The 26,026-nt window shown below is 56.5% G+C and overlaps 1 protein-coding gene across 1 annotated transcript in view; it reads right to left on the bottom strand.

Annotated features, from left to right (window-relative positions):
• The window catches only part of LOC140687509 (uncharacterized), a 92,579-nt gene that overhangs the window by 32,925 nt on the left and 33,628 nt on the right, over positions 1–26,026 (bottom strand). The window contains exons 33-66 of the mRNA XM_072944640.1: positions 25,475–25,613; positions 24,978–25,036; positions 23,939–24,077; positions 23,442–23,500; positions 22,403–22,541; positions 21,906–21,964; positions 20,867–21,005; positions 20,370–20,428; positions 19,332–19,470; positions 18,835–18,893; positions 17,796–17,934; positions 17,299–17,357; positions 16,260–16,398; positions 15,763–15,821; positions 14,724–14,862; positions 14,227–14,285; positions 13,189–13,327; positions 12,692–12,750; positions 11,653–11,791; positions 11,156–11,214; positions 10,117–10,255; positions 9,618–9,676; positions 8,579–8,717; positions 8,082–8,140; positions 7,043–7,181; positions 6,546–6,604; positions 5,507–5,645; positions 5,008–5,066; positions 3,969–4,107; positions 3,472–3,530; positions 2,433–2,571; positions 1,936–1,994; positions 897–1,035; positions 400–458 (exon numbers count right to left, since the gene is read on the bottom strand). Coding sequence (XP_072800741.1) covers positions 400–458; positions 897–1,035; positions 1,936–1,994; positions 2,433–2,571; positions 3,472–3,530; positions 3,969–4,107; positions 5,008–5,066; positions 5,507–5,645; positions 6,546–6,604; positions 7,043–7,181; positions 8,082–8,140; positions 8,579–8,717; positions 9,618–9,676; positions 10,117–10,255; positions 11,156–11,214; positions 11,653–11,791; positions 12,692–12,750; positions 13,189–13,327; positions 14,227–14,285; positions 14,724–14,862; positions 15,763–15,821; positions 16,260–16,398; positions 17,299–17,357; positions 17,796–17,934; positions 18,835–18,893; positions 19,332–19,470; positions 20,370–20,428; positions 20,867–21,005; positions 21,906–21,964; positions 22,403–22,541; positions 23,442–23,500; positions 23,939–24,077; positions 24,978–25,036; positions 25,475–25,613 — 3,366 coding nt within the window. The remainder of the gene's footprint in view (positions 1–399; positions 459–896; positions 1,036–1,935; positions 1,995–2,432; positions 2,572–3,471; positions 3,531–3,968; positions 4,108–5,007; positions 5,067–5,506; positions 5,646–6,545; positions 6,605–7,042; positions 7,182–8,081; positions 8,141–8,578; positions 8,718–9,617; positions 9,677–10,116; positions 10,256–11,155; positions 11,215–11,652; positions 11,792–12,691; positions 12,751–13,188; positions 13,328–14,226; positions 14,286–14,723; positions 14,863–15,762; positions 15,822–16,259; positions 16,399–17,298; positions 17,358–17,795; positions 17,935–18,834; positions 18,894–19,331; positions 19,471–20,369; positions 20,429–20,866; positions 21,006–21,905; positions 21,965–22,402; positions 22,542–23,441; positions 23,501–23,938; positions 24,078–24,977; positions 25,037–25,474; positions 25,614–26,026) is intronic.

Below are 26,026 nucleotides of genomic sequence, written 5' to 3'. Positions count from 1 at the left end.
ACTGAGGCACCAGTCCACTCATCGAAACCGAGGAGGGCCAAAACGACAAGGCGAAGCGGGAGACCTCTGAACCCTCACCGAACTGACACGGGGAGCTATCTACATGCAGTGACTTGGACTAACCTACCAGGGAAAAGCAGTGCAAGCAAAGAATGGAGACACAGACACCGCTCTCCGTAGGGGAGCGTGGAGAACTAACACAAGTGTACTGTGCCCTGGCGAGACCGAAAGCACAGAATGACTTAGTTAGCTTGGATTACAAAAGGGGAGTCAAGAACCGCGACGGGAAATCGCAAACGTTAGGACGCAGGGGCGATGCATCCATCCGCTCATGTGCACTAGCGACCCTCGACGGCTAGGTGCTACAAGACGACGTAAGTCAAGAAAACGAGATGGTACCTCCTCGCCAGGGGTGCGTGCGTCCTCCTCCGGTCCCGAGGGGAAAGGTGACTCTTCACCTAGAGGGTGCAGTCACACAGATTATTCAGAGACAACACTGACCACTTTGACCTGCACACACACACACACAAACACGTGAAGCCTAACTCCACCCAAGAAGCTTTCCGTAAACTGACGTGGCCCAAGAGCGTTTCAGAGGACTGAGGCAGTTTCTTGAGGGAAGGCCTGCTTGTGTTGGGGGTATGTGTGGAGACAGTGGGCAGAAGGAAAACAAAACGGGAGTACTGCATGGGGTATGTGGACCTACAGCCTTGAGGTATCTTAGATTGCCATTTGGCTTCTTCCTTTGAAAGGAGGTCCTGGCCATGGGACCCAGGAACTCCTGCATCCGAAGCATGCCACCCATCTACCCATCAGCTACACCCTTCCCCGCCCCACAGTAGCCTTTAAGCACACACAGGAGAACAGTCAACCTCCGTGGATGTTCACCAACCTACCGGACTCATCAGGTTGCTCTGCCGCAAGCACAGACGGCAGGGTCTCGTCTTCGGTTGTCTCGGCTGCAGCGCCTTCGTCAGCGACGAGTGTCTCAGCACGGGTGCCGTCCCGTTCTGCTTTGGGCTCGGGCACCCCTTCCTGTAAAAACAAAGCAAAGGAACCCCACAACCCACCTTGAGAAACCATCCGACTCCTGCACTTGGCCATTCAGTCTGTCAGTTCGGTGAGGCAGCAACCAGTCACTGCCTGTGTCAAATCACAGGCATCACCCAGGCAACAGCTGGGAAGACACACGAAAGAGACATTCTGCTCCGTGTTGTTACCAGACGCAGGGACACGGGAACACCCATCAGCACGGCAAAGGGCCATTCAGCAGCCTATCGACAGCCGACGCGAACGGACAGGCAGGGCACAAAGGACAGAAGAGTCTGGGGCAGGGCTCGGCTCGGGGAACGCTGGGAAGACCGCACCGTGTCTTCAAAGGCAGGCCGAGCGCAGAGGGGGCAGGCTGAGGGACTCGAGGAGGGGCAGCTTGAGCCAAAGGACGAGGTGGGAAACGGCACGGGAAGTCACACGGAACACCGGGAACACACTTGGGTGGGAACGGAATGGGAAGACCCCACTGGCAAGACTCAGTAAACTGAGGCACCAGTCCACTCATCGAAACCGAGGAGGGCCAAAACGACAAGGCGAAGCGGGAGACCTCTGAACCCTCACCGAACTGACACGGGGAGCTATCTACATGCAGTGACTTGGACTAACCTACCAGGGAAAAGCAGTGCAAGCAAAGAATGGAGACACAGACACCGCTCTCCGTAGGGGAGCGTGGAGAACTAACACAAGTGTACTGTGCCCTGGCGAGACCGAAAGCACAGAATGACTTAGTTAGCTTGGATTACAAAAGGGGAGTCAAGAACCGCGACGGGAAATCGCAAACGTTAGGACGCAGGGGCGATGCATCCATCCGCTCATGTGCACTAGCGACCCTCGACGGCTAGGTGCTACAAGACGACGTAAGTCAAGAAAACGAGATGGTACCTCCTCGCCAGGGGTGCGTGCGTCCTCCTCCGGTCCCGAGGGGAAAGGTGACTCTTCACCTAGAGGGTGCAGTCACACAGATTATTCAGAGACAACACTGACCACTTTGACCTGCACACACACACACACAAACACGTGAAGCCTAACTCCACCCAAGAAGCTTTCCGTAAACTGACGTGGCCCAAGAGCGTTTCAGAGGACTGAGGCAGTTTCTTGAGGGAAGGCCTGCTTGTGTTGGGGGTATGTGTGGAGACAGTGGGCAGAAGGAAAACAAAACGGGAGTACTGCATGGGGTATGTGGACCTACAGCCTTGAGGTATCTTAGATTGCCATTTGGCTTCTTCCTTTGAAAGGAGGTCCTGGCCATGGGACCCAGGAACTCCTGCATCCGAAGCATGCCACCCATCTACCCATCAGCTACACCCTTCCCCGCCCCACAGTAGCCTTTAAGCACACACAGGAGAACAGTCAACCTCCGTGGATGTTCACCAACCTACCGGACTCATCAGGTTGCTCTGCCGCAAGCACAGACGGCAGGGTCTCGTCTTCGGTTGTCTCGGCTGCAGCGCCTTCGTCAGCGACGAGTGTCTCAGCACGGGTGCCGTCCCGTTCTGCTTTGGGCTCGGGCACCCCTTCCTGTAAAAACAAAGCAAAGGAACCCCACAACCCACCTTGAGAAACCATCCGACTCCTGCACTTGGCCATTCAGTCTGTCAGTTCGGTGAGGCAGCAACCAGTCACTGCCTGTGTCAAATCACAGGCATCACCCAGGCAACAGCTGGGAAGACACACGAAAGAGACATTCTGCTCCGTGTTGTTACCAGACGCAGGGACACGGGAACACCCATCAGCACGGCAAAGGGCCATTCAGCAGCCTATCGACAGCCGACGCGAACGGACAGGCAGGGCACAAAGGACAGAAGAGTCTGGGGCAGGGCTCGGCTCGGGGAACGCTGGGAAGACCGCACCGTGTCTTCAAAGGCAGGCCGAGCGCAGAGGGGGCAGGCTGAGGGACTCGAGGAGGGGCAGCTTGAGCCAAAGGACGAGGTGGGAAATGGCACGGGAAGTCACACGGAACACCGGGAACACACTTGGGTGGGAACGGAATGGGAAGACCCCACTGGCAAGACTCAGTAAACTGAGGCACCAGTCCACTCATCGAAACCGAGGAGGGCCAAAACGACAAGGCGAAGCGGGAGACCTCTGAACCCTCACCGAACTGACACGGGGAGCTATCTACATGCAGTGACTTGGACTAACCTACCAGGGAAAAGCAGTGCAAGCAAAGAATGGAGACACAGACACCGCTCTCCGTAGGGGAGCGTGGAGAACTAACACAAGTGTACTGTGCCCTGGCGAGACCGAAAGCACAGAATGACTTAGTTAGCTTGGATTACAAAAGGGGAGTCAAGAACCGCGACGGGAAATCGCAAACGTTAGGACGCAGGGGCGATGCATCCATCCGCTCATGTGCACTAGCGACCCTCGACGGCTAGGTGCTACAAGACGACGTAAGTCAAGAAAACGAGATGGTACCTCCTCGCCAGGGGTGCGTGCGTCCTCCTCCGGTCCCGAGGGGAAAGGTGACTCTTCACCTAGAGGGTGCAGTCACACAGATTATTCAGAGACAACACTGACCACTTTGACCTGCACACACACACACACAAACACGTGAAGCCTAACTCCACCCAAGAAGCTTTCCGTAAACTGACGTGGCCCAAGAGCGTTTCAGAGGACTGAGGCAGTTTCTTGAGGGAAGGCCTGCTTGTGTTGGGGGTATGTGTGGAGACAGTGGGCAGAAGGAAAACAAAACGGGAGTACTGCATGGGGTATGTGGACCTACAGCCTTGAGGTATCTTAGATTGCCATTTGGCTTCTTCCTTTGAAAGGAGGTCCTGGCCATGGGACCCAGGAACTCCTGCATCCGAAGCATGCCACCCATCTACCCATCAGCTACACCCTTCCCCGCCCCACAGTAGCCTTTAAGCACACACAGGAGAACAGTCAACCTCCGTGGATGTTCACCAACCTACCGGACTCATCAGGTTGCTCTGCCGCAAGCACAGACGGCAGGGTCTCGTCTTCGGTTGTCTCGGCTGCAGCGCCTTCGTCAGCGACGAGTGTCTCAGCACGGGTGCCGTCCCGTTCTGCTTTGGGCTCGGGCACCCCTTCCTGTAAAAACAAAGCAAAGGAACCCCACAACCCACCTTGAGAAACCATCCGACTCCTGCACTTGGCCATTCAGTCTGTCAGTTCGGTGAGGCAGCAACCAGTCACTGCCTGTGTCAAATCACAGGCATCACCCAGGCAACAGCTGGGAAGACACACGAAAGAGACATTCTGCTCTGTGTTGTTACCAGACGCAGGGACACGGGAACACCCATCAGCACGGCAAAGGGCCATTCAGCAGCCTATCGACAGCCGACGCGAACGGACAGGCAGGGCACAAAGGACAGAAGAGTCTGGGGCAGGGCTCGGCTCGGGGAACGCTGGGAAGACCGCACCGTGTCTTCAAAGGCAGGCCGAGCGCAGAGGGGGCAGGCTGAGGGACTCGAGGAGGGGCAGCTTGAGCCAAAGGACGAGGTGGGAAACGGCACGGGAAGTCACACGGAACACCGGGAACACACTTGGGTGGGAACGGAATGGGAAGACCCCACTGGCAAGACTCAGTAAACTGAGGCACCAGTCCACTCATCGAAACCGAGGAGGGCCAAAACGACAAGGCGAAGCGGGAGACCTCTGAACCCTCACCGAACTGACACGGGGAGCTATCTACATGCAGTGACTTGGACTAACCTACCAGGGAAAAGCAGTGCAAGCAAAGAATGGAGACACAGACACCGCTCTCCGTAGGGGAGCGTGGAGAACTAACACAAGTGTACTGTGCCCTGGCGAGACCGAAAGCACAGAATGACTTAGTTAGCTTGGATTACAAAAGGGGAGTCAAGAACCGCGACGGGAAATCGCAAACGTTAGGACGCAGGGGCGATGCATCCATCCGCTCATGTGCACTAGCGACCCTCGACGGCTAGGTGCTACAAGACGACGTAAGTCAAGAAAACGAGATGGTACCTCCTCGCCAGGGGTGCGTGCGTCCTCCTCCGGTCCCGAGGGGAAAGGTGACTCTTCACCTAGAGGGTGCAGTCACACAGATTATTCAGAGACAACACTGACCACTTTGACCTGCACACACACACACACACAAACACGTGAAGCCTAACTCCACCCAAGAAGCTTTCCGTAAACTGACGTGGCCCAAGAGCGTTTCAGAGGACTGAGGCAGTTTCTTGAGGGAAGGCCTGCTTGTGTTGGGGGTATGTGTGGAGACAGTGGGCAGAAGGAAAACAAAACGGGAGTACTGCATGGGGTATGTGGACCTACAGCCTTGAGGTATCTTAGATTGCCATTTGGCTTCTTCCTTTGAAAGGAGGTCCTGGCCATGGGACCCAGGAACTCCTGCATCCGAAGCATGCCACCCATCTACCCATCAGCTACACCCTTCCCCGCCCCACAGTAGCCTTTAAGCACACACAGGAGAACAGTCAACCTCCGTGGATGTTCACCAACCTACCGGACTCATCAGGTTGCTCTGCCGCAAGCACAGACGGCAGGGTCTCGTCTTCGGTTGTCTCGGCTGCAGCGCCTTCGTCAGCGACGAGTGTCTCAGCACGGGTGCCGTCCCGTTCTGCTTTGGGCTCGGGCACCCCTTCCTGTAAAAACAAAGCAAAGGAACCCCACAACCCACCTTGAGAAACCATCCGACTCCTGCACTTGGCCATTCAGTCTGTCAGTTCGGTGAGGCAGCAACCAGTCACTGCCTGTGTCAAATCACAGGCATCACCCAGGCAACAGCTGGGAAGACACACGAAAGAGACATTCTGCTCTGTGTTGTTACCAGACGCAGGGACACGGGAACACCCATCAGCACGGCAAAGGGCCATTCAGCAGCCTATCGACAGCCGACGCGAACGGACAGGCAGGGCACAAAGGACAGAAGAGTCTGGGGCAGGGCTCGGCTCGGGGAACGCTGGGAAGACCGCACCGTGTCTTCAAAGGCAGGCCGAGCGCAGAGGGGGCAGGCTGAGGGACTCGAGGAGGGGCAGCTTGAGCCAAAGGACGAGGTGGGAAACGGCACGGGAAGTCACACGGAACACCGGGAACACACTTGGGTGGGAACGGAATGGGAAGACCCCACTGGCAAGACTCAGTAAACTGAGGCACCAGTCCACTCATCGAAACCGAGGAGGGCCAAAACGACAAGGCGAAGCGGGAGACCTCTGAACCCTCACCGAACTGACACGGGGAGCTATCTACATGCAGTGACTTGGACTAACCTACCAGGGAAAAGCAGTGCAAGCAAAGAATGGAGACACAGACACCGCTCTCCGTAGGGGAGCGTGGAGAACTAACACAAGTGTACTGTGCCCTGGCGAGACCGAAAGCACAGAATGACTTAGTTAGCTTGGATTACAAAAGGGGAGTCAAGAACCGCGACGGGAAATCGCAAACGTTAGGACGCAGGGGCGATGCATCCATCCGCTCATGTGCACTAGCGACCCTCGACGGCTAGGTGCTACAAGACGACGTAAGTCAAGAAAACGAGATGGTACCTCCTCGCCAGGGGTGCGTGCGTCCTCCTCCGGTCCCGAGGGGAAAGGTGACTCTTCACCTAGAGGGTGCAGTCACACAGATTATTCAGAGACAACACTGACCACTTTGACCTGCACACACACACACACAAACACGTGAAGCCTAACTCCACCCAAGAAGCTTTCCGTAAACTGACGTGGCCCAAGAGCGTTTCAGAGGACTGAGGCAGTTTCTTGAGGGAAGGCCTGCTTGTGTTGGGGGTATGTGTGGAGACAGTGGGCAGAAGGAAAACAAAACGGGAGTACTGCATGGGGTATGTGGACCTACAGCCTTGAGGTATCTTAGATTGCCATTTGGCTTCTTCCTTTGAAAGGAGGTCCTGGCCATGGGACCCAGGAACTCCTGCATCCGAAGCATGCCACCCATCTACCCATCAGCTACACCCTTCCCCGCCCCACAGTAGCCTTTAAGCACACACAGGAGAACAGTCAACCTCCGTGGATGTTCACCAACCTACCGGACTCATCAGGTTGCTCTGCCGCAAGCACAGACGGCAGGGTCTCGTCTTCGGTTGTCTCGGCTGCAGCGCCTTCGTCAGCGACGAGTGTCTCAGCACGGGTGCCGTCCCGTTCTGCTTTGGGCTCGGGCACCCCTTCCTGTAAAAACAAAGCAAAGGAACCCCACAACCCACCTTGAGAAACCATCCGACTCCTGCACTTGGCCATTCAGTCTGTCAGTTCGGTGAGGCAGCAACCAGTCACTGCCTGTGTCAAATCACAGGCATCACCCAGGCAACAGCTGGGAAGACACACGAAAGAGACATTCTGCTCCGTGTTGTTACCAGACGCAGGGACACGGGAACACCCATCAGCACGGCAAAGGGCCATTCAGCAGCCTATCGACAGCCGACGCGAACGGACAGGCAGGGCACAAAGGACAGAAGAGTCTGGGGCAGGGCTCGGCTCGGGGAACGCTGGGAAGACCGCACCGTGTCTTCAAAGGCAGGCCGAGCGCAGAGGGGGCAGGCTGAGGGACTCGAGGAGGGGCAGCTTGAGCCAAAGGACGAGGTGGGAAATGGCACGGGAAGTCACACGGAACACCGGGAACACACTTGGGTGGGAACGGAATGGGAAGACCCCACTGGCAAGACTCAGTAAACTGAGGCACCAGTCCACTCATCGAAACCGAGGAGGGCCAAAACGACAAGGCGAAGCGGGAGACCTCTGAACCCTCACCGAACTGACACGGGGAGCTATCTACATGCAGTGACTTGGACTAACCTACCAGGGAAAAGCAGTGCAAGCAAAGAATGGAGACACAGACACCGCTCTCCGTAGGGGAGCGTGGAGAACTAACACAAGTGTACTGTGCCCTGGCGAGACCGAAAGCACAGAATGACTTAGTTAGCTTGGATTACAAAAGGGGAGTCAAGAACCGCGACGGGAAATCGCAAACGTTAGGACGCAGGGGCGATGCATCCATCCGCTCATGTGCACTAGCGACCCTCGACGGCTAGGTGCTACAAGACGACGTAAGTCAAGAAAACGAGATGGTACCTCCTCGCCAGGGGTGCGTGCGTCCTCCTCCGGTCCCGAGGGGAAAGGTGACTCTTCACCTAGAGGGTGCAGTCACACAGATTATTCAGAGACAACACTGACCACTTTGACCTGCACACACACACACACAAACACGTGAAGCCTAACTCCACCCAAGAAGCTTTCCGTAAACTGACGTGGCCCAAGAGCGTTTCAGAGGACTGAGGCAGTTTCTTGAGGGAAGGCCTGCTTGTGTTGGGGGTATGTGTGGAGACAGTGGGCAGAAGGAAAACAAAACGGGAGTACTGCATGGGGTATGTGGACCTACAGCCTTGAGGCATCTTAGATTGCCATTTGGCTTCTTCCTTTGAAAGGAGGTCCTGGCCATGGGACCCAGGAACTCCTGCATCCGAAGCATGCCACCCATCTACCCATCAGCTACACCCTTCCCCGCCCCACAGTAGCCTTTAAGCACACACAGGAGAACAGTCAACCTCCGTGGATGTTCACCAACCTACCGGACTCATCAGGTTGCTCTGCCGCAAGCACAGACGGCAGGGTCTCGTCTTCGGTTGTCTCGGCTGCAGCGCCTTCGTCAGCGACGAGTGTCTCAGCACGGGTGCCGTCCCGTTCTGCTTTGGGCTCGGGCACCCCTTCCTGTAAAAACAAAGCAAAGGAACCCCACAACCCACCTTGAGAAACCATCCGACTCCTGCACTTGGCCATTCAGTCTGTCAGTTCGGTGAGGCAGCAACCAGTCACTGCCTGTGTCAAATCACAGGCATCACCCAGGCAACAGCTGGGAAGACACACGAAAGAGACATTCTGCTCCGTGTTGTTACCAGACGCAGGGACACGGGAACACCCATCAGCACGGCAAAGCGCCATTCAGCAGCCTATCGACAGCCGACGCGAACGGACAGGCAGGGCACAAAGGACAGAAGAGTCTGGGGCAGGGCTCGGCTCGGGGAACGCTGGGAAGACCGCACCGTGTCTTCAAAGGCAGGCCGAGCGCAGAGGGGGCAGGCTGAGGGACTCGAGGAGGGGCAGCTTGAGCCAAAGGACGAGGTGGGAAACGGCACGGGAAGTCACACGGAACACCGGGAACACACTTGGGTGGGAACGGAATGGGAAGACCCCACTGGCAAGACTCAGTAAACTGAGGCACCAGTCCACTCATCGAAACCGAGGAGGGCCAAAACGACAAGGCGAAGCGGGAGACCTCTGAACCCTCACCGAACTGACACGGGGAGCTATCTACATGCAGTGACTTGGACTAACCTACCAGGGAAAAGCAGTGCAAGCAAAGAATGGAGACACTGACACCGCTCTCCGTAGGGGAGCGTGGAGAACTAACACAAGTGTACTGTGCCCTGGCGAGACCGAAAGCACAGAATGACTTAGTTAGCTTGGATTACAAAAGGGGAGTCAAGAACCGCGACGGGAAATCGCAAACGTTAGGACGCAGGGGCGATGCATCCATCCGCTCATGTGCACTAGCGACCCTCGACGGCTAGGTGCTACAAGACGACGTAAGTCAAGAAAACGAGATGGTACCTCCTCGCCAGGGGTGCGTGCGTCCTCCTCCGGTCCCGAGGGGAAAGGTGACTCTTCACCTAGAGGGTGCAGTCACACAGATTATTCAGAGACAACACTGACCACTTTGACCTGCACACACACACACACACAAACACGTGAAGCCTAACTCCACCCAAGAAGCTTTCCGTAAACTGACGTGGCCCAAGAGCGTTTCAGAGGACTGAGGCAGTTTCTTGAGGGAAGGCCTGCTTGTGTTGGGGGTATGTGTGGAGACAGTGGGCAGAAGGAAAACAAAACGGGAGTACTGCATGGGGTATGTGGACCTACAGCCTTGAGGTATCTTAGATTGCCATTTGGCTTCTTCCTTTGAAAGGAGGTCCTGGCCATGGGACCCAGGAACTCCTGCATCCGAAGCATGCCACCCATCTACCCATCAGCTACACCCTTCCCCGCCCCACAGTAGCCTTTAAGCACACACAGGAGAACAGTCAACCTCCGTGGATGTTCACCAACCTACCGGACTCATCAGGTTGCTCTGCCGCAAGCACAGACGGCAGGGTCTCGTCTTCGGTTGTCTCGGCTGCAGCGCCTTCGTCAGCGACGAGTGTCTCAGCACGGGTGCCGTCCCGTTCTGCTTTGGGCTCGGGCACCCCTTCCTGTAAAAACAAAGCAAAGGAACCCCACAACCCACCTTGAGAAACCATCCGACTCCTGCACTTGGCCATTCAGTCTGTCAGTTCGGTGAGGCAGCAACCAGTCACTGCCTGTGTCAAATCACAGGCATCACCCAGGCAACAGCTGGGAAGACACACGAAAGAGACATTCTGCTCCGTGTTGTTACCAGACGCAGGGACACGGGAACACCCATCAGCACGGCAAAGCGCCATTCAGCAGCCTATCGACAGCCGACGCGAACGGACAGGCAGGGCACAAAGGACAGAAGAGTCTGGGGCAGGGCTCGGCTCGGGGAACGCTGGGAAGACCGCACCGTGTCTTCAAAGGCAGGCCGAGCGCAGAGGGGGCAGGCTGAGGGACTCGAGGAGGGGCAGCTTGAGCCAAAGGACGAGGTGGGAAACGGCACGGGAAGTCACACGGAACACCGGGAACACACTTGGGTGGGAACGGAATGGGAAGACCCCACTGGCAAGACTCAGTAAACTGAGGCACCAGTCCACTCATCGAAACCGAGGAGGGCCAAAACGACAAGGCGAAGCGGGAGACCTCTGAACCCTCACCGAACTGACACGGGGAGCTATCTACATGCAGTGACTTGGACTAACCTACCAGGGAAAAGCAGTGCAAGCAAAGAATGGAGACACAGACACCGCTCTCCGTAGGGGAGCGTGGAGAACTAACACAAGTGTACTGTGCCCTGGCGAGACCGAAAGCACAGAATGACTTAGTTAGCTTGGATTACAAAAGGGGAGTCAAGAACCGCGACGGGAAATCGCAAACGTTAGGACGCAGGGGCGATGCATCCATCCGCTCATGTGCACTAGCGACCCTCGACGGCTAGGTGCTACAAGACGACGTAAGTCAAGAAAACGAGATGGTACCTCCTCGCCAGGGGTGCGTGCGTCCTCCTCCGGTCCCGAGGGGAAAGGTGACTCTTCACCTAGAGGGTGCAGTCACACAGATTATTCAGAGACAACACTGACCACTTTGACCTGCACACACACACACACAAACACGTGAAGCCTAACTCCACCCAAGAAGCTTTCCGTAAACTGACGTGGCCCAAGAGCGTTTCAGAGGACTGAGGCAGTTTCTTGAGGGAAGGCCTGCTTGTGTTGGGGGTATGTGTGGAGACAGTGGGCAGAAGGAAAACAAAACGGGAGTACTGCATGGGGTATGTGGACCTACAGCCTTGAGGTATCTTAGATTGCCATTTGGCTTCTTCCTTTGAAAGGAGGTCCTGGCCATGGGACCCAGGAACTCCTGCATCCGAAGCATGCCACCCATCTACCCATCAGCTACACCCTTCCCCGCCCCACAGTAGCCTTTAAGCACACACAGGAGAACAGTCAACCTCCGTGGATGTTCACCAACCTACCGGACTCATCAGGTTGCTCTGCCGCAAGCACAGACGGCAGGGTCTCGTCTTCGGTTGTCTCGGCTGCAGCGCCTTCGTCAGCGACGAGTGTCTCAGCACGGGTGCCGTCCCGTTCTGCTTTGGGCTCGGGCACCCCTTCCTGTAAAAACAAAGCAAAGGAACCCCACAACCCACCTTGAGAAACCATCCGACTCCTGCACTTGGCCATTCAGTCTGTCAGTTCGGTGAGGCAGCAACCAGTCACTGCCTGTGTCAAATCACAGGCATCACCCAGGCAACAGCTGGGAAGACACACGAAAGAGACATTCTGCTCTGTGTTGTTACCAGACGCAGGGACACGGGAACACCCATCAGCACGGCAAAGGGCCATTCAGCAGCCTATCGACAGCCGACGCGAACGGACAGGCAGGGCACAAAGGACAGAAGAGTCTGGGGCAGGGCTCGGCTCGGGGAACGCTGGGAAGACCGCACCGTGTCTTCAAAGGCAGGCCGAGCGCAGAGGGGGCAGGCTGAGGGACTCGAGGAGGGGCAGCTTGAGCCAAAGGACGAGGTGGGAAACGGCACGGGAAGTCACACGGAACACCGGGAACACACTTGGGTGGGAACGGAATGGGAAGACCCCACTGGCAAGACTCAGTAAACTGAGGCACCAGTCCACTCATCGAAACCGAGGAGGGCCAAAACGACAAGGCGAAGCGGGAGACCTCTGAACCCTCACCGAACTGACACGGGGAGCTATCTACATGCAGTGACTTGGACTAACCTACCAGGGAAAAGCAGTGCAAGCAAAGAATGGAGACACAGACACCGCTCTCCGTAGGGGAGCGTGGAGAACTAACACAAGTGTACTGTGCCCTGGCGAGACCGAAAGCACAGAATGACTTAGTTAGCTTGGATTACAAAAGGGGAGTCAAGAACCGCGACGGGAAATCGCAAACGTTAGGACGCAGGGGCGATGCATCCATCCGCTCATGTGCACTAGCGACCCTCGACGGCTAGGTGCTACAAGACGACGTAAGTCAAGAAAACGAGATGGTACCTCCTCGCCAGGGGTGCGTGCGTCCTCCTCCGGTCCCGAGGGGAAAGGTGACTCTTCACCTAGAGGGTGCAGTCACACAGATTATTCAGAGACAACACTGACCACTTTGACCTGCACACACACACACACAAACACGTGAAGCCTAACTCCACCCAAGAAGCTTTCCGTAAACTGACGTGGCCCAAGAGCGTTTCAGAGGACTGAGGCAGTTTCTTGAGGGAAGGCCTGCTTGTGTTGGGGGTATGTGTGGAGACAGTGGGCAGAAGGAAAACAAAACGGGAGTACTGCATGGGGTATGTGGACCTACAGCCTTGAGGTATCTTAGATTGCCATTTGGCTTCTTCCTTTGAAAGGAGGTCCTGGCCATGGGACCCAGGAACTCCTGCATCCGAAGCATGCCACCCATCTACCCATCAGCTACACCCTTCCCCGCCCCACAGTAGCCTTTAAGCACACACAGGAGAACAGTCAACCTCCGTGGATGTTCACCAACCTACCGGACTCATCAGGTTGCTCTGCCGCAAGCACAGACGGCAGGGTCTCGTCTTCGGTTGTCTCGGCTGCAGCGCCTTCGTCAGCGACGAGTGTCTCAGCACGGGTGCCGTCCCGTTCTGCTTTGGGCTCGGGCACCCCTTCCTGTAAAAACAAAGCAAAGGAACCCCACAACCCACCTTGAGAAACCATCCGACTCCTGCACTTGGCCATTCAGTCTGTCAGTTCGGTGAGGCAGCAACCAGTCACTGCCTGTGTCAAATCACAGGCATCACCCAGGCAACAGCTGGGAAGACACACGAAAGAGACATTCTGCTCCGTGTTGTTACCAGACGCAGGGACACGGGAACACCCATCAGCACGGCAAAGCGCCATTCAGCAGCCTATCGACAGCCGACGCGAACGGACAGGCAGGGCACAAAGGACAGAAGAGTCTGGGGCAGGGCTCGGCTCGGGGAACGCTGGGAAGACCGCACCGTGTCTTCAAAGGCAGGCCGAGCGCAGAGGGGGCAGGCTGAGGGACTCGAGGAGGGGCAGCTTGAGCCAAAGGACGAGGTGGGAAACGGCACGGGAAGTCACACGGAACACCGGGAACACACTTGGGTGGGAACGGAATGGGAAGACCCCACTGGCAAGACTCAGTAAACTGAGGCACCAGTCCACTCATCGAAACCGAGGAGGGCCAAAACGACAAGGCGAAGCGGGAGACCTCTGAACCCTCACCGAACTGACACGGGGAGCTATCTACATGCAGTGACTTGGACTAACCTACCAGGGAAAAGCAGTGCAAGCAAAGAATGGAGACACAGACACCGCTCTCCGTAGGGGAGCGTGGAGAACTAACACAAGTGTACTGTGCCCTGGCGAGACCGAAAGCACAGAATGACTTAGTTAGCTTGGATTACAAAAGGGGAGTCAAGAACCGCGACGGGAAATCGCAAACGTTAGGACGCGGGGCGATGCATCCATCCGCTCATGTGCACTAGCGACCCTCGACGGCTAGGTGCTACAAGACGACGTAAGTCAAGAAAACGAGATGGTACCTCCTCGCCAGGGGTGCGTGCGTCCTCCTCCGGTCCCGAGGGGAAAGGTGACTCTTCACCTAGAGGGTGCAGTCACACAGATTATTCAGAGACAACACTGACCACTTTGACCTGCACACACACACACACAAACACGTGAAGCCTAACTCCACCCAAGAAGCTTTCCGTAAACTGACGTGGCCCAAGAGCGTTTCAGAGGACTGAGGCAGTTTCTTGAGGGAAGGCCTGCTTGTGTTGGGGGTATGTGTGGAGACAGTGGGCAGAAGGAAAACAAAACGGGAGTACTGCATGGGGTATGTGGACCTACAGCCTTGAGGTATCTTAGATTGCCATTTGGCTTCTTCCTTTCAAAGGAGGTCCTGGCCATGGGACCCAGGAACTCCTGCATCCGAAGCATGCCACCCATCTACCCATCAGCTACACCCTTCCCCGCCCCACAGTAGCCTTTAAGCACACACAGGAGAACAGTCAACCTCCGTGGATGTTCACCAACCTACCGGACTCATCAGGTTGCTCTGCCGCAAGCACAGACGGCAGGGTCTCGTCTTCGGTTGTCTCGGCTGCAGCGCCTTCGTCAGCGACGAGTGTCTCAGCACGGGTGCCGTCCCGTTCTGCTTTGGGCTCGGGCACCCCTTCCTGTAAAAACAAAGCAAAGGAACCCCACAACCCACCTTGAGAAACCATCCGACTCCTGCACTTGGCCATTCAGTCTGTCAGTTCGGTGAGGCAGCAACCAGTCACTGCCTGTGTCAAATCACAGGCATCACCCAGGCAACAGCTGGGAAGACACACGAAAGAGACATTCTGCTCCGTGTTGTTACCAGACGCAGGGACACGGGAACACCCATCAGCACGGCAAAGCGCCATTCAGCAGCCTATCGACAGCCGACGCGAACGGACAGGCAGGGCACAAAGGACAGAAGAGTCTGGGGCAGGGCTCGGCTCGGGGAACGCTGGGAAGACCGCACCGTGTCTTCAAAGGCAGGCCGAGCGCAGAGGGGGCAGGCTGAGGGACTCGAGGAGGGGCAGCTTGAGCCAAAGGACGAGGTGGGAAACGGCACGGGAAGTCACACGGAACACCGGGAACACACTTGGGTGGGAACGGAATGGGAAGACCCCACTGGCAAGACTCAGTAAACTGAGGCACCAGTCCACTCATCGAAACCGAGGAGGGCCAAAACGACAAGGCGAAGCGGGAGACCTCTGAACCCTCACCGAACTGACACGGGGAGCTATCTACATGCAGTGACTTGGACTAACCTACCAGGGAAAAGCAGTGCAAGCAAAGAATGGAGACACAGACACCGCTCTCCGTAGGGGAGCGTGGAGAACTAACACAAGTGTACTGTGCCCTGGCGAGACCGAAAGCACAGAATGACTTAGTTAGCTTGGATTACAAAAGGGGAGTCAAGAACCGCGACGGGAAATCGCAAACGTTAGGACGCAGGGGCGATGCATCCATCCGCTCATGTGCACTAGCGACCCTCGACGGCTAGGTGCTACAAGACGACGTAAGTCAAGAAAACGAGATGGTACCTCCTCGCCAGGGGTGCGTGCGTCCTCCTCCGGTCCCGAGGGGAAAGGTGACTCTTCACCTAGAGGGTGCAGTCACACAGATTATTCAGAGACAACACTGACCACTTTGACCTGCACACACACACACACAAACACGTGAAGCCTAACTCCACCCAAGAAGCTTTCCGTAAACTGACGTGGCCCAAGAGCGTTTCAGAGGACTGAGGCAGTTTCTTGAGGGAAGGCCTGCTTGTGTTGGGGGTATGTGTGGAGACAGTGGGCAGAAGGAAAACAAAACGGGAGTACTGCATGGGGTATGTGGACCTACAGCCTTGAGGTATCTTAGATTGCCATTTGGCTTCTTCCTTTGAAAGGAGGTCCTGGCCATGGGACCCAGGAACTCCTGCATCCGAAGCATGCCACCCATCTACCCATCAGCTACACCCTTCCCCGCCCCACAGTAGCCTTTAAGCACACACAGGAGAACAGTCAACCTCCGTGGATGTTCACCAACCTACCGGACTCATCAGGTTGCTCTGCCGCAAGCACAGACGGCAGGGTCTCGTCTTCGGTTGTCTCGGCTGCAGCGCCTTCGTCAGCGACGAGTGTCTCAGCACGGGTGCCGTCCCGTTCTGCTTTGGGCTCGGGCACCCCTTCCTGTAAAAACAAAGCAAAGGAACCCCACAACCCACCTTGAGAAACCATCCGACTCCTGCACTTGGCCATTCAGTCTGTCAGTTCGGTGAGGCAGCAACCAGTCACTGCCTGTGTCAAATCACAGGCATCACCCAGGCAACAGCTGGGAAGACACACGAAAGAGACATTCTGCTCCGTGTTGTTACCAGACGCAGGGACACGGGAACACCCATCAGCACGGCAAAGCGCCATTCAGCAGCCTATCGACAGCCGACGCGAACGGACAGGCAGGGCACAAAGGACAGAAGAGTCTGGGGCAGGGCTCGGCTCGGGGAACGCTGGGAAGACCGCACCGTGTCTTCAAAGGCAGGCCGAGCGCAGAGGGGGCAGGCTGAGGGACTCGAGGAGGGGCAGCTTGAGCCAAAGGACGAGGTGGGAAACGGCACGGGAAGTCACACGGAACACCGGGAACACACTTGGGTGGGAACGGAATGGGAAGACCCCACTGGCAAGACTCAGTAAACTGAGGCACCAGTCCACTCATCGAAACCGAGGAGGGCCAAAACGACAAGGCGAAGCGGGAGACCTCTGAACCCTCACCGAACTGACACAGGGAGCTATCTACATGCAGTGACTTGGACTAACCTACCAGGGAAAAGCAGTGCAAGCAAAGAATGGAGACACAGACACCGCTCTCCGTAGGGGAGCGTGGAGAACTAACACAAGTGTACTGTGCCCTAGCGAGACCGAAAGCACAGAATGACTTAGTTAGCTTGGATTACAAAAGGGGAGTCAAGAACCGCGACGGGAAATCGCAAACGTTAGGACGCAGGGGCGATGCATCCATCCGCTCATGTGCACTAGCGACCCTCGACGGCTAGGTGCTACAAGACGACGTAAGTCAAGAAAACGAGATGGTACCTCCTCGCCAGGGGTGCGTGCGTCCTCCTCCGGTCCCGAGGGGAAAGGTGACTCTTCACCTAGAGGGTGCAGTCACACAGATTATTCAGAGACAACACTGACCACTTTGACCTGCACACACACACACACAAACACGTGAAGCCTAACTCCACCCAAGAAGCTTTCCGTAAACTGACGTGGCCCAAGAGCGTTTCAGAGGACTGAGGCAGTTTCTTGAGGGAAGGCCTGCTTGTGTTGGGGGTATGTGTGGAGACAGTGGGCAGAAGGAAAACAAAACGGGAGTACTGCATGGGGTATGTGGACCTACAGCCTTGAGGTATCTTAGATTGCCATTTGGCTTCTTCCTTTGAAAGGAGGTCCTGGCCATGGGACCCAGGAACTCCTGCATCCGAAGCATGCCACCCATCTACCCATCAGCTACACCCTTCCCCGCCCCACAGTAGCCTTTAAGCACACACAGGAGAACAGTCAACCTCCGTGGATGTTCACCAACCTACCGGACTCATCAGGTTGCTCTGCCGCAAGCACAGACGGCAGGGTCTCGTCTTCGGTTGTCTCGGCTGCAGCGCCTTCGTCAGCGACGAGTGTCTCAGCACGGGTGCCGTCCCGTTCTGCTTTGGGCTCGGGCACCCCTTCCTGTAAAAACAAAGCAAAGGAACCCCACAACCCACCTTGAGAAACCATCCGACTCCTGCACTTGGCCATTCAGTCTGTCAGTTCGGTGAGGCAGCAACCAGTCACTGCCTGTGTCAAATCACAGGCATCACCCAGGCAACAGCTGGGAAGACACACGAAAGAGACATTCTGCTCTGTGTTGTTACCAGACGCAGGGACACGGGAACACCCATCAGCACGGCAAAGGGCCATTCAGCAGCCTATCGACAGCCGACGCGAACGGACAGGCAGGGCACAAAGGACAGAAGAGTCTGGGGCAGGGCTCGGCTCGGGGAACGCTGGGAAGACCGCACCGTGTCTTCAAAGGCAGGCCGAGCGCAGAGGGGGCAGGCTGAGGGACTCGAGGAGGGGCAGCTTGAGCCAAAGGACGAGGTGGGAAACGGCACGGGAAGTCACACGGAACACCGGGAACACACTTGGGTGGGAACGGAATGGGAAGACCCCACTGGCAAGACTCAGTAAACTGAGGCACCAGTCCACTCATCGAAACCGAGGAGGGCCAAAACGACAAGGCGAAGCGGGAGACCTCTGAACCCTCACCGAACTGACACGGGGAGCTATCTACATGCAGTGACTTGGACTAACCTACCAGGGAAAAGCAGTGCAAGCAAAGAATGGAGACACAGACACCGCTCTCCGTAGGGGAGCGTGGAGAACTAACACAAGTGTACTGTGCCCTGGCGAGACCGAAAGCACAGAATGACTTAGTTAGCTTGGATTACAAAAGGGGAGTCAAGAACCGCGACGGGAAATCGCAAACGTTAGGACGCAGGGGCGATGCATCCATCCGCTCATGTGCACTAGCGACCCTCGACGGCTAGGTGCTACAAGACGACGTAAGTCAAGAAAACGAGATGGTACCTCCTCGCCAGGGGTGCGTGCGTCCTCCTCCGGTCCCGAGGGGAAAGGTGACTCTTCACCTAGAGGGTGCAGTCACACAGATTATTCAGAGACAACACTGACCACTTTGACCTGCACACACACACACACAAACACGTGAAGCCTAACTCCACCCAAGAAGCTTTCCGTAAACTGACGTGGCCCAAGAGCGTTTCAGAGGACTGAGGCAGTTTCTTGAGGGAAGGCCTGCTTGTGTTGGGGGTATGTGTGGAGACAGTGGGCAGAAGGAAAACAAAACGGGAGTACTGCATGGGGTATGTGGACCTACAGCCTTGAGGTATCTTAGATTGCCATTTGGCTTCTTCCTTTGAAAGGAGGTCCTGGCCATGGGACCCAGGAACTCCTGCATCCGAAGCATGCCACCCATCTACCCATCAGCTACACCCTTCCCCGCCCCACAGTAGCCTTTAAGCACACACAGGAGAACAGTCAACCTCCGTGGATGTTCACCAACCTACCGGACTCATCAGGTTGCTCTGCCGCAAGCACAGACGGCAGGGTCTCGTCTTCGGTTGTCTCGGCTGCAGCGCCTTCGTCAGCGACGAGTGTCTCAGCACGGGTGCCGTCCCGTTCTGCTTTGGGCTCGGGCACCCCTTCCTGTAAAAACAAAGCAAAGGAACCCCACAACCCACCTTGAGAAACCATCCGACTCCTGCACTTGGCCATTCAGTCTGTCAGTTCGGTGAGGCAGCAACCAGTCACTGCCTGTGTCAAATCACAGGCATCACCCAGGCAACAGCTGGGAAGACACACGAAAGAGACATTCTGCTCCGTGTTGTTACCAGACGCAGGGACACGGGAACACCCATCAGCACGGCAAAGCGCCATTCAGCAGCCTATCGACAGCCGACGCGAACGGACAGGCAGGGCACAAAGGACAGAAGAGTCTGGGGCAGGGCTCGGCTCGGGGAACGCTGGGAAGACCGCACCGTGTCTTCAAAGGCAGGCCGAGCGCAGAGGGGGCAGGCTGAGGGACTCGAGGAGGGGCAGCTTGAGCCAAAGGACGAGGTGGGAAACGGCACGGGAAGTCACACGGAACACCGGGAACACACTTGGGTGGGAACGGAATGGGAAGACCCCACTGGCAAGACTCAGTAAACTGAGGCACCAGTCCACTCATCGAAACCGAGGAGGGCCAAAACGACAAGGCGAAGCGGGAGACCTCTGAACCCTCACCGAACTGACACGGGGAGCTATCTACATGCAGTGACTTGGACTAACCTACCAGGGAAAAGCAGTGCAAGCAAAGAATGGAGACACAGACACCGCTCTCCGTAGGGGAGCGTGGAGAACTAACACAAGTGTACTGTGCCCTGGCGAGACCGAAAGCACAGAATGACTTAGTTAGCTTGGATTACAAAAGGGGAGTCAAGAACCGCGACGGGAAATCGCAAACGTTAGGACGCGGGGCGATGCATCCATCCGCTCATGTGCACTAGCGACCCTCGACGGCTAGGTGCTACAAGACGACGTAAGTCAAGAAAACGAGATGGTACCTCCTCGCCAGGGGTGCGTGCGTCCTCCTCCGGTCCCGAGGGGAAAGGTGACTCTTCACCTAGAGGGTGCAGTCACACAGATTATTCAGAGACAACACTGACCACTTTGACCTGCACACACACACACACAAACACGTGAAGCCTAACTCCACCCAAGAAGCTTTCCGTAAACTGACGTGGCCCAAGAGCGTTTCAGAGGACTGAGGCAGTTTCTTGAGGGAAGGCCTGCTTGTGTTGGGGGTATGTGTGGAGACAGTGGGCAGAAGGAAAACAAAACGGGAGTACTGCATGGGGTATGTGGACCTACAGCCTTGAGGTATCTTAGATTGCCATTTGGCTTCTTCCTTTCAAAGGAGGTCCTGGCCATGGGACCCAGGAACTCCTGCATCCGAAGCATGCCACCCATCTACCCATCAGCTACACCCTTCCCCGCCCCACAGTAGCCTTTAAGCACACACAGGAGAACAGTCAACCTCCGTGGATGTTCACCAACCTACCGGACTCATCAGGTTGCTCTGCCGCAAGCACAGACGGCAGGGTCTCGTCTTCGGTTGTCTCGGCTGCAGCGCCTTCGTCAGCGACGAGTGTCTCAGCACGGGTGCCGTCCCGTTCTGCTTTGGGCTCGGGCACCCCTTCCTGTAAAAACAAAGCAAAGGAACCCCACAACCCACCTTGAGAAACCATCCGACTCCTGCACTTGGCCATTCAGTCTGTCAGTTCGGTGAGGCAGCAACCAGTCACTGCCTGTGTCAAATCACAGGCATCACCCAGGCAACAGCTGGGAAGACACACGAAAGAGACATTCTGCTCCGTGTTGTTACCAGACGCAGGGACACGGGAACACCCATCAGCACGGCAAAGCGCCATTCAGCAGCCTATCGACAGCCGACGCGAACGGACAGGCAGGGCACAAAGGACAGAAGAGTCTGGGGCAGGGCTCGGCTCGGGGAACGCTGGGAAGACCGCACCGTGTCTTCAAAGGCAGGCCGAGCGCAGAGGGGGCAGGCTGAGGGACTCGAGGAGGGGCAGCTTGAGCCAAAGGACGAGGTGGGAAACGGCACGGGAAGTCACACGGAACACCGGGAACACACTTGGGTGGGAACGGAATGGGAAGACCCCACTGGCAAGACTCAGTAAACTGAGGCACCAGTCCACTCATCGAAACCGAGGAGGGCCAAAACGACAAGGCGAAGCGGGAGACCTCTGAACCCTCACCGAACTGACACGGGGAGCTATCTACATGCAGTGACTTGGACTAACCTACCAGGGAAAAGCAGTGCAAGCAAAGAATGGAGACACAGACACCGCTCTCCGTAGGGGAGCGTGGAGAACTAACACAAGTGTACTGTGCCCTGGCGAGACCGAAAGCACAGAATGACTTAGTTAGCTTGGATTACAAAAGGGGAGTCAAGAACCGCGACGGGAAATCGCAAACGTTAGGACGCAGGGGCGATGCATCCATCCGCTCATGTGCACTAGCGACCCTCGACGGCTAGGTGCTACAAGACGACGTAAGTCAAGAAAACGAGATGGTACCTCCTCGCCAGGGGTGCGTGCGTCCTCCTCCGGTCCCGAGGGGAAAGGTGACTCTTCACCTAGAGGGTGCAGTCACACAGATTATTCAGAGACAACACTGACCACTTTGACCTGCACACACACACACACAAACACGTGAAGCCTAACTCCACCCAAGAAGCTTTCCGTAAACTGACGTGGCCCAAGAGCGTTTCAGAGGACTGAGGCAGTTTCTTGAGGGAAGGCCTGCTTGTGTTGGGGGTATGTGTGGAGACAGTGGGCAGAAGGAAAACAAAACGGGAGTACTGCATGGGGTATGTGGACCTACAGCCTTGAGGTATCTTAGATTGCCATTTGGCTTCTTCCTTTGAAAGGAGGTCCTGGCCATGGGACCCAGGAACTCCTGCATCCGAAGCATGCCACCCATCTACCCATCAGCTACACCCTTCCCCGCCCCACAGTAGCCTTTAAGCACACACAGGAGAACAGTCAACCTCCGTGGATGTTCACCAACCTACCGGACTCATCAGGTTGCTCTGCCGCAAGCACAGACGGCAGGGTCTCGTCTTCGGTTGTCTCGGCTGCAGCGCCTTCGTCAGCGACGAGTGTCTCAGCACGGGTGCCGTCCCGTTCTGCTTTGGGCTCGGGCACCCCTTCCTGTAAAAACAAAGCAAAGGAACCCCACAACCCACCTTGAGAAACCATCCGACTCCTGCACTTGGCCATTCAGTCTGTCAGTTCGGTGAGGCAGCAACCAGTCACTGCCTGTGTCAAATCACAGGCATCACCCAGGCAACAGCTGGGAAGACACACGAAAGAGACATTCTGCTCCGTGTTGTTACCAGACGCAGGGACACGGGAACACCCATCAGCACGGCAAAGCGCCATTCAGCAGCCTATCGACAGCCGACGCGAACGGACAGGCAGGGCACAAAGGACAGAAGAGTCTGGGGCAGGGCTCGGCTCGGGGAACGCTGGGAAGACCGCACCGTGTCTTCAAAGGCAGGCCGAGCGCAGAGGGGGCAGGCTGAGGGACTCGAGGAGGGGCAGCTTGAGCCAAAGGACGAGGTGGGAAACGGCACGGGAAGTCACACGGAACACCGGGAACACACTTGGGTGGGAACGGAATGGGAAGACCCCACTGGCAAGACTCAGTAAACTGAGGCACCAGTCCACTCATCGAAACCGAGGAGGGCCAAAACGACAAGGCGAAGCGGGAGACCTCTGAACCCTCACCGAACTGACACAGGGAGCTATCTACATGCAGTGACTTGGACTAACCTACCAGGGAAAAGCAGTGCAAGCAAAGAATGGAGACACAGACACCGCTCTCCGTAGGGGAGCGTGGAGAACTAACACAAGTGTACTGTGCCCTAGCGAGACCGAAAGCACAGAATGACTTAGTTAGCTTGGATTACAAAAGGGGAGTCAAGAACCGCGACGGGAAATCGCAAACGTTAGGACGCAGGGGCGATGCATCCATCCGCTCATGTGCACTAGCGACCCTCGACGGCTAGGTGCTACAAGACGACGTAAGTCAAGAAAACGAGATGGTACCTCCTCGCCAGGGGTGCGTGCGTCCTCCTCCGGTCCCGAGGGGAAAGGTGACTCTTCACCTAGAGGGTGCAGTCACACAGATTATTCAGAGACAACACTGACCACTTTGACCTGCACACACACACACACAAACACGTGAAGCCTAACTCCACCCAAGAAGCTTTCCGTAAACTGACGTGGCCCAAGAGCGTTTCAGAGGACTGAGGCAGTTTCTTGAGGGAAGGCCTGCTTGTGTTGGGGGTATGTGTGGAGACAGTGGGCAGAAGGAAAACAAAACGGGAGTACTGCATGGGGTATGTGGACCTACAGCCTTGAGGTATCTTAGATTGCCATTTGGCTTCTTCCTTTGAAAGGAGGTCCTGGCCATGGGACCCAGGAACTCCTGCATCCGAAGCATGCCACCCATCTACCCATCAGCTACACCCTTCCCCGCCCCACAGTAGCCTTTAAGCACACACAGGAGAACAGTCAACCTCCGTGGATGTTCACCAACCTACCGGACTCATCAGGTTGCTCTGCCGCAAGCACAGACGGCAGGGTCTCGTCTTCGGTTGTCTCGGCTGCAGCGCCTTCGTCAGCGACGAGTGTCTCAGCACGGGTGCCGTCCCGTTCTGCTTTGGGCTCGGGCACCCCTTCCTGTAAAAACAAAGCAAAGGAACCCCACAACCCACCTTGAGAAACCATCCGACTCCTGCACTTGGCCATTCAGTCTGTCAGTTCGGTGAGGCAGCAACCAGTCACTGCCTGTGTCAAATCACAGGCATCACCCAGGCAACAGCTGGGAAGACACACGAAAGAGACATTCTGCTCTGTGTTGTTACCAGACGCAGGGACACGGGAACACCCATCAGCACGGCAAAGGGCCATTCAGCAGCCTATCGACAGCCGACGCGAACGGACAGGCAGGGCACAAAGGACAGAAGAGTCTGGGGCAGGGCTCGGCTCGGGGAACGCTGGGAAGACCGCACCGTGTCTTCAAAGGCAGGCCGAGCGCAGAGGGGGCAGGCTGAGGGACTCGAGGAGGGGCAGCTTGAGCCAAAGGACGAGGTGGGAAACGGCACGGGAAGTCACACGGAACACCGGGAACACACTTGGGTGGGAACGGAATGGGAAGACCCCACTGGCAAGACTCAGTAAACTGAGGCACCAGTCCACTCATCGAAACCGAGGAGGGCCAAAACGACAAGGCGAAGCGGGAGACCTCTGAACCCTCACCGAACTGACACGGGGAGCTATCTACATGCAGTGACTTGGACTAACCTACCAGGGAAAAGCAGTGCAAGCAAAGAATGGAGACACAGACACCGCTCTCCGTAGGGGAGCGTGGAGAACTAACACAAGTGTACTGTGCCCTGGCGAGACCGAAAGCACAGAATGACTTAGTTAGCTTGGATTACAAAAGGGGAGTCAAGAACCGCGACGGGAAATCGCAAACGTTAGGACGCAGGGGCGATGCATCCATCCGCTCATGTGCACTAGCGACCCTCGACGGCTAGGTGCTACAAGACGACGTAAGTCAAGAAAACGAGATGGTACCTCCTCGCCAGGGGTGCGTGCGTCCTCCTCCGGTCCCGAGGGGAAAGGTGACTCTTCACCTAGAGGGTGCAGTCACACAGATTATTCAGAGACAACACTGACCACTTTGACCTGCACACACACACACACAAACACGTGAAGCCTAACTCCACCCAAGAAGCTTTCCGTAAACTGACGTGGCCCAAGAGCGTTTCAGAGGACTGAGGCAGTTTCTTGAGGGAAGGCCTGCTTGTGTTGGGGGTATGTGTGGAGACAGTGGGCAGAAGGAAAACAAAACGGGAGTACTGCATGGGGTATGTGGACCTACAGCCTTGAGGTATCTTAGATTGCCATTTGGCTTCTTCCTTTGAAAGGAGGTCCTGGCCATGGGACCCAGGAACTCCTGCATCCGAAGCATGCCACCCATCTACCCATCAGCTACACCCTTCCCCGCCCCACAGTAGCCTTTAAGCACACACAGGAGAACAGTCAACCTCCGTGGATGTTCACCAACCTACCGGACTCATCAGGTTGCTCTGCCGCAAGCACAGACGGCAGGGTCTCGTCTTCGGTTGTCTCGGCTGCAGCGCCTTCGTCAGCGACGAGTGTCTCAGCACGGGTGCCGTCCCGTTCTGCTTTGGGCTCGGGCACCCCTTCCTGTAAAAACAAAGCAAAGGAACCCCACAACCCACCTTGAGAAACCATCCGACTCCTGCACTTGGCCATTCAGTCTGTCAGTTCGGTGAGGCAGCAACCAGTCACTGCCTGTGTCAAATCACAGGCATCACCCAGGCAACAGCTGGGAAGACACACGAAAGAGACATTCTGCTCCGTGTTGTTACCAGACGCAGGGACACGGGAACACCCATCAGCACGGCAAAGGGCCATTCAGCAGCCTATCGACAGCCGACGCGAACGGACAGGCAGGGCACAAAGGACAGAAGAGTCTGGGGCAGGGCTCGGCTCGGGGAACGCTGGGAAGACCGCACCGTGTCTTCAAAGGCAGGCCGAGCGCAGAGGGGGCAGGCTGAGGGACTCGAGGAGGGGCAGCTTGAGCCAAAGGACGAGGT

The sequence above is a fragment of the Vicugna pacos genome, chromosome 19 (genome assembly GCF_048564905.1).
Source record: "Vicugna pacos chromosome 19, VicPac4, whole genome shotgun sequence".
Lineage (NCBI taxonomy): Eukaryota > Metazoa > Chordata > Mammalia > Artiodactyla > Camelidae > Vicugna > Vicugna pacos.
This window is presented reverse-complemented; position numbering and strand designations above follow the sequence as displayed.